The sequence below is a fragment of the Echinops telfairi genome, unplaced genomic scaffold, assembly GCF_000313985.2.
Source record: "Echinops telfairi isolate 266 unplaced genomic scaffold, ASM31398v2 ScPeMD7_7467;HRSCAF=8505_0, whole genome shotgun sequence".
NCBI classification, from domain to species: domain Eukaryota; kingdom Metazoa; phylum Chordata; class Mammalia; order Afrosoricida; family Tenrecidae; genus Echinops; species Echinops telfairi.
In genome coordinates this window covers 13,586,401-13,594,296 of record NW_022111367.1, presented here as the reverse complement: position 1 = coordinate 13,594,296, position 7,896 = coordinate 13,586,401, and the positions used below count along the sequence as shown (strand labels likewise).

The 7,896-nt window shown below is 38.5% G+C and overlaps 1 protein-coding gene across 2 annotated transcripts in view; it reads right to left on the bottom strand.

Moving 5' to 3' along the window:
- Window positions 1-7,896, bottom strand: part of BIVM (basic, immunoglobulin-like variable motif containing) — a 37,827-nt gene that overhangs the window by 5,896 nt on the left and 24,035 nt on the right. For both annotated transcript variants that reach the window (XM_045283753.1, XM_045283754.1), the window contains one exon: window positions 2,727-2,859. In XM_045283753.1, the coding sequence (XP_045139688.1) occupies window positions 2,727-2,859 (133 nt within the window). The remainder of the gene's footprint in view (window positions 1-2,726; window positions 2,860-7,896) is intronic.

Below are 7,896 nucleotides of genomic sequence, written 5' to 3'. Positions count from 1 at the left end.
AGGAAAGCAAATTTTGGGAATATTGAGGGCAACAAATGTATAGATGTGCTTTACACACTGATCTACGTATTGTGATGAATTGTATGAGCCCCAATAAATTGATTAATAAAAAAATTTTAAAAATCCTCGGTTGATTCTTAGGTACAACAAAGATAAGAAATTCTTCTCTAAAAGAGGCAAAATTTAAAAAAAGACGCAAAATACTGACTCCTATTTTTATTTGGTAGCTGGCTAGTGTACAAAACAAGATTTTTTAAAAAGATAAAAACAGTAAGAGAAAGATAAAATACCTCACCCAAAAAGGTCACCTCAAGAGAAACGAGTAATGCATTACAAGATTTGTAGAAACCAAGTGGTTTTCCTCTTCCTTTTCTTTTTTTGTTAAATCACTTTATTGGGGGCTCTTACAGCTCTTATCACAATCCATACATACATCCATTATGTCAAGAACATGTGTACATATGTTGCCATCATCATTTTCTTTTTTTTTTTTTGTGATATCAGTGATATATTGATGTATAATTTGAGCATTCTGTTAGGTTACCTTTCCTTGGAATGAGAATAAATATAGAGCTCTTCCAGCCAATTGGCCAAGTAACGGTCTTCCAATTTTTTTGCATAAACAATTGAGTGTTCCTGGTGCTTCAAGAGCTTGTTGAAACTGGTATTCCATCAATTCCTGGAGCCTTGTTTTAAGCTAATGTTTTCAGCGCAGCTTGAACTTCTTCCTTCAGCATCATTGGTTTTTGCTCATATGCTGCCTCCTGAAATGGGGGATTGTCAACCAGTTCTTTTCTTTCCATCTTCTTTTGATGCTTCTTGCATCGGTCAATGTTTTGCTCATAGAATCTTTCAATATTGCAACTTGAGGCTTGAATTTTTTCTTTAGTTCTTTCAGTTTAAGATATGCTGAGTGTGTTCTTCCTATTTGTTTTTCTAATGCTAGGTATTTGCACATTTTATTATAACACTTGGCTTTGTCTTCTCAAGCTGTCGTTTGAAATTTTCTGTTCAGCTCTTTGGCCTCAGCTTTTGTTCCACTTGCTTTAGCGACTCTAAATCAAATCAAGTCTCAGAGTCTGTTAATGTTTGGTAAAGTAGAGGGGCAGCAAAAAAAGGAAGGCCCTCTGACACAGTGGCTGCAACAGTGGCTCGAGTATAGGAACACTGTGTAGATGGTGCAGGACCGGCCAGTGCTTTCTCCTGTGGTGCATGAGGTCGCTATGGGCTGGAACCGACTCATTGGCACCTCCGCCATGACTTCAGGGATCATATCCAAGCAGAGAGAGCACAATGTATTCTCATGAGCTTACAGAATTCCCAGGCATGCAAGCCACGGTAAGCACATATGTAACAGGAAGGGGCTGTGCTAGAGGCACGCACGTAACAGGAGGGGGATGAGCTCGCCATCATCATTTTCAAAGCATTTTCTTTCTATGTGAGCCCTTGATATTGGTTCCTCATTTTTCCTCCTCCCTCCCTCCAAGACCCAGGACAAAAAATTGTATCAATGTGAATGAGGGGGAAGGCAGAGTGGAGACTCAAAGCCCATCTGTAGACAACTGAACATCCTCTTACAGAAGGGTCACAAGGAAAAGACAAGCCAATCGGGGCACAGTATAGCACTAAAGAAACATACAACTTTCCTCTAGTTCTTTAATGCTGCCCCCCCCCCCACTATCATGATCCCAATTCTACCTTACAAATTCTCCTTTCATTGACAAAAATACAATGATCAGCTTCCTACGGTAATTCTCCTACACCACTGCTGCCTCTCTCAACATCTCACCCACCCCATACAGGTGTCTCACCCACCACACGGACCTCCAGCTTCAAAGAGCCCATCCCATATCCAGATGACCAAATAAATGATACCTGCCTAACCTGACCGTGGGCCCTCCCCGATGAGACCAATTACTGAGAGAGCACCACTGCTAAGCATCCAGATGTGTGCAAACCAGAACCTCAGCTAGATGACCGTGGCCACCACTGTGTGCACTCCCGGAACTCACTGCTTCTGTGGCCACCAGTCTCAACTAGGGCAGTTTTCCTTTTACCTATCTCAACACATCATGAAGAAAACTTGCTAAGAAGAAAAAAGCATTAAACTTAGTCACTCTCTCTTATTTGGAAGAGACTATATCTTTGGAAAAAAGGTTTAAGTGTACTGGTATGTAAGATATTTATACTAATAGCAACTCTGGATCAAGTAAAGAAAAATTAAATAACTACAATGTTAGTAGATATCCTGTCTTTGAAATAAAAATTGCTTTTGAGATTCCTTGTTGCCAGGACAAAAAGAAAACCTGATTAACTTATTTTTCACCATGAGAAAGGAAGATGCTTTTCAAAAAATTTACTCTGTTGTGAGAATCTTGTTGGGACTCCAATACATTTTTTCATATGTATCTCCAATACATTTTTTCATATGTATCTGATGAGAATTCTCAGACATAATTTGTAAAGTTCTTTGTAATTGTTTTCACATCAACATAGGAGTGATTATCATATGGTTTTATCTTGTCATGTCTCAGAACAACATCATCCAAGCAGATAATATTAAAGTACTACTTACAGAATGAATGCAATTCTGTTAAAAAAAACCCAAAACTTTGTTTTTTAATGTAAGGTTTTAGTAGTCTGGTATAATCAAAGGCAGGCAAATCATCAAATCTCCAAATACATTTTCCTGGTGAAATATCTACAGAAAATACTTAAATTCTTACCTGAATGCTTTATTAGCTTTAAAAGGAGTTGCTTCAAAGCCAATTGGACAAAAATAATGATTTTGACAATGATAGATATATGCCAGGGATTCATCTTTTAATCCATGAGTTAATTTAGACAAAGCTCCTGAAGCTACAAAAACAAACGTGGACAAAATTAAGAAACCATAAAACAATGTCCCTGCTGTACACAAAGGAATAATTAGCAATTCAATGGCAGAAAAGTAATTACTTGGAAGATATGGACATCACCCACTGCTGGTGAGTCTACGCAGACTCACAGCGACCCGTCGGACAGAACAGACTGTCGGTCGTGATGTGAAGGCTGCCTGTCTCTATGGACATGGAGTACCCACTACTCTCCTGGTGTGCTGCTGGCAATTTGGTTAACAGTGCAGCACTTAGCCATCAGGGCTAACATTAACTGAAGTAAAAAATGAAAAGCTATTGAAATATACAGCAAGTATTAATAAACTAATGTTCAGTTCTACCTTTTAGACTGAAATACAGAGAAAGTGACTAGCGAACTAAAATATTTCTTTGCTTACTAAGACTTTCATACAACATATATAACTGCCTATAAAATTTAACCATAGTATAAAGCCTAGTATTTATTACTGGCTATACACATCCATCACAAAGTTTTTTATTAAATACTCTAATCTAAATATATTTGCTTATGAAGTATGTATATATATACCCATTACTCTATGAATGTCTTTATTAAAAAATTTTTTTAAACTCATGCCATCAAGTTGAATCTGACTCACAGCAACTCTATAATTAGAGCAGAATTACCCACATGGGTTCCTAAGATTGAAAACCTTTGTGGGAGTAGATAGCCTCATCTCTGTCCTGCAGTATGCCTGGTGGGGCTGAACTGCTGACCCTGCAGTTAGCAACCCATTGCATAAACCACTACACTATCTAATAAATTTTAAAAGTAAGAATTTAAAAATCAGATTAAAATAAAGACATTGTAATATTTTCTTCTTACACCACAATGGTCATTTTGCACAATCTATTTAGTATATAACTCCAATTTGAAGACCACAAGTGTAGCTGGATAAACAAACAAGTTCCAAACTGCAAACCTTTCCACTAATAAAGGCTTTAATCCTTTCTACAAAAGTTACACAGACAAGAGGAGCCATCTTCAGGAACCATTATGAGATAAGAACATCACTATAGAGATACACTGATAGTACCACAACATCCTTTTATAATCTCTCCTTGTATATTTTTCATAACTATATTCATTACAAAGTAATTTTCAAAAGTTATCAGCATAACAAAGCAATGTTTACCAGCACTCAGTCCCTAAAAGCCATTAACTGAGGTTTCATTATCTTGCATCTGCTAGAGGAAACTAAATTATTCACTAAGGAAAAGTCCATTAAAACTAGGAATTCTAATAATAGGTGAAGTAGACACAAGCTTGCAAATCATAGCTTTAATAATTTACTTTCTGGATACCAAAATAACTTAAGGGCTACAGAGCACACGGCATACAAGATGTAGCAGAGAGTCAAGGAGACAAGAGTTCCCATCACACACCTCCCTGCCACATACATACATCCTCACGATGAGCTCATGGAGACAACAAACAGCCTTACTGGTTTAAATCCTGGCAGGTTTCAGTTACACCTTTCCCACAGATTTTCACATCATGGCTGCAAGGGGATTCTTTCTACTCAGAATCTCCATTGGACAGTGACGAAGGATGAAAGCCTTTCTGCATTTGCTGGCTCAATCCCCTGCTTAATTTAAAACCTGATACCCAAGGGCAGCTCAAAGTGAAGAATTATAAGAACTTCAAAAGAGCCAACCTATTTTTTCCATACTTGAACTTGATTGCTAATAAATTCCAGGAGAATGAACACCTATAAACACATGAATTTTAAACATCTCATAAACTCGATAATTACAAAAAAGATGCTTATATAACTATTTGGTTTAGAAAATTCTTAAAATGTATTAAAAATTATGAAAATCCCAAATAAAACTTTTTCAAGGAACTTACCCTAATAGTAAAATAACTTTTATTGTAATTGTTTTCATGGAAACCTTGAGGTATTTCAAACTATGCTCCTTCTTTATGTCAAATATAATTAAGTAGTTTGACTTCTTTTAATGCCTGTTATCAATTTTAGTCATAGAATATTAAGTGGTAAATATAGTTCTGCATCTGCCTTAATTGTGACTATAACTAGTAATTAGTCACCGTCCTGGAACATACTCGGGATTTCAAAGACAGACGAAATAAATAGGTAAGGAAGTTTGCCTCCACTAAGTATCTGCATTTTGGGGCTGTTGAAACACTGTTTCCCACACTCTACTTTTCTAAAAGCATGAAGGTTTTTCTGCCAGAGTTATTTTTATAGTTAGCTGCTGCTGAAAGGCATTTTGTCCTCCTAACTTCAAGGTACATAGTAACCTGAATGACTGAGATCAGGGATCAGTGCACTTTTCTGAAAGAGTCAGATGCAGACATTTGAGGCGTATGGGTCACAGACAATATGCACTCTGCTCACCGCGGCCCCTGTGACACAAAGGTAGCCTGGACAAAAACAGACATAGGCAATATGGAAGCTCATGGGTACGGCTTTGTTCCAATACAATTTTATCTAACAAACAAACGGTTGGTTCACAGACTGGAGTAGGCTAACCTCTAATTTAAATTACTACTCTTCAAACATTAGTTTTTATATAAAATGTTATTGGCACTGAAGGAGAACATGGTAGACTTGTCTACAAGCAAAAGGAAACTGCTCTGGGGAAAACAGAGGGAGGGAATCTAGGGGTCCAACATTCTCCTTGGCCACCCCAATGACAACTCCAGAGCATTCCTAGCAATTTGAAAAATCACTGGATTTCCTAGAGGAAAGAGCTGGGAGGAAAAGGGCATTTATAGAGGTCTAGATAAAGGCATGTACATATGCAAAAATATTTATATGAGGATGGGGAAATAGATCTATGTGCCTATATTTATAGGTTTAGTATTAAGGTAGCAGAAGGACATTGGGCCTCCACTCAAGTACTCCCTCAATGCAAGAATACTTTCTTCTATTAAATTGGCATTCTATGATGCTCACCTTCCCGACACAACCGCTGAAGACAAAGCGGGCGAATAAGCAAATGTGGTGAAGAAAGCTGATGGTGCCCGGCTATCAAAAAGTATAGCGTCTGGAGTCTTAAAAGCTTGAAGGTAAACAAGCGGCCATCTAGCTCAGAAGCAACAAAGCCCACATGGAACCACATATCAACCTGTGTGATCACGAGGTGTCAAACGGATCACTGAAGACAAATGGGTGCATAAACAAATGTGGCAAAAAAGCTGATGGTGCCCGGCTATCAAAAAGTATAGCGTCTGGAGTCTTAAAGGCTTGAAGGTAATCAAGCAGCCATCAAGCTCAGAAGCAACAAAGCCCACATGGAAGAAGCACACCAGCCTACGCATCCATGAGGTGTCAAAGGGATCAGGTATAAGGCATCATCAGAACAAAAAAAATCTTACCATAGTGAATGATGGGGGGAGTGCGGAGTTGAGACCCAAAGTCCATTAGTAGGCCACTGGAGATCCCCTTGCAGAGGGGGTCTCGGGCAGGAGACGAGCCAGTCAGGGTGCGATGTAAGAAGGATGAGAAATACAACTTTCCTCTAATTCCTAAATGTTTCCTCCCCGCTCCCACTACCATGACTCGAATTCAACCTTGCAAGTCTGGCTAGACCAGAAGAGGTACACTGGTACAGATAGGAACTGAAAATCCAGGGAATCCAGGGCGGATGAGCCCTACAGGACCAGTGGTGTTAGTGGCGAAACAGGGAGGGTGGATAGGAAGGAGGGAACCAATTACAAGGGACTATATGTGACCTCCTCCCTGGGGGATGGACAACAGAAAAGTGGGTGAGGGGAGACGTTGGACAGGGCAAGATATGACAAAATAACAATTTATAAACTATCAAGGGCTTATAAGGGAGGGGGGAGCGGGGAGGGAGGGGAAAAATGAGGACCTAATGTCAGGGGTTTAAGTGGAGAGAAAGTGTTTTGAGAATGAAATACAAATGCGCTTTACACAATTGATGTGTATGGATTGTGATAAGAGTTGTATGAACCCCTAATAAAATGTTTAAAAAAAAAAAAAGAATTCCACTTAAAAAAAAAAAGAAAGAAAAATCACTGGATTTCCAATCACTAGAATTCCCAGATTTTGATTTTTAAAATATTAATAAGGTTGAATACTCTCTTCAGAAAGTCAAAAAGAGTAGCACTCAAATTTGACTGCAAAGGATTTTGGGACAACTGTTGTCTAGTATGCACCTCCAGAGTGTCTGATCCAGGAGGTCTGGGAAGACACCGGAAATGTGCATTTCTAAAGAATTATAAGGTGATGCAGCTGCTCGTCCTGTGACCACACTTGGATAGCAATGGACTAGGGTTCAGAGGAGAATTTAACTCCATAAGCTATTTTTTTTTCTTAAATCATTTTATTGGGGGCTCGTACAATTCTTATCACAATCCATACATCCATCCATTGTGTTAAGCACATTTGTACATTTGTTGCCATCATCATTCTCAAAACATTTGTTCTCTACTTGAGCCCTTGGTTTTAGCTCCCATTTTTCCCCTTCCTCCCTGCCCCACCTCCCTCATGAACCCTTGATAATTTATAAATTATTATTTTGTCAGAAAACATTACTTTTTATGTTAGTGATAGTTTGCTATGTAATCTAGTGTAATTACAGTAAAATTAATAGAGTTGATATGTGGTCTATTATATCTTAATTGTTTAGCTGGGCTGTCTAGGCTGATAACGACTAGGAACATGTGGCTTCATACATTTAAAGTGAATTAAAATAAAAACTTGTCCCTCGGTTAACTTAGTGTAGATCGGTAATCATATATGGCTGCTGCTGTTGCTGAAGTACGCTGAGACTCTCCTGCCTCATGGCGACCCTGTGTATTAAAGAATGAATGCACCAGGTCTAACTCTACTATAGCTGCGCCATTGCTGCAGCCATTGTGTCAGTTCGTGTCACTGAGGGTCTTCTTTTTTTTAAGGTCATTTTATTGGGGGCTCATACAACTCACCACAATCCATACAGACATCAATTGTACAAAGCACATTTTTACATTTGTACATTTGTTACCCTCATTCTTTTTTTTTTT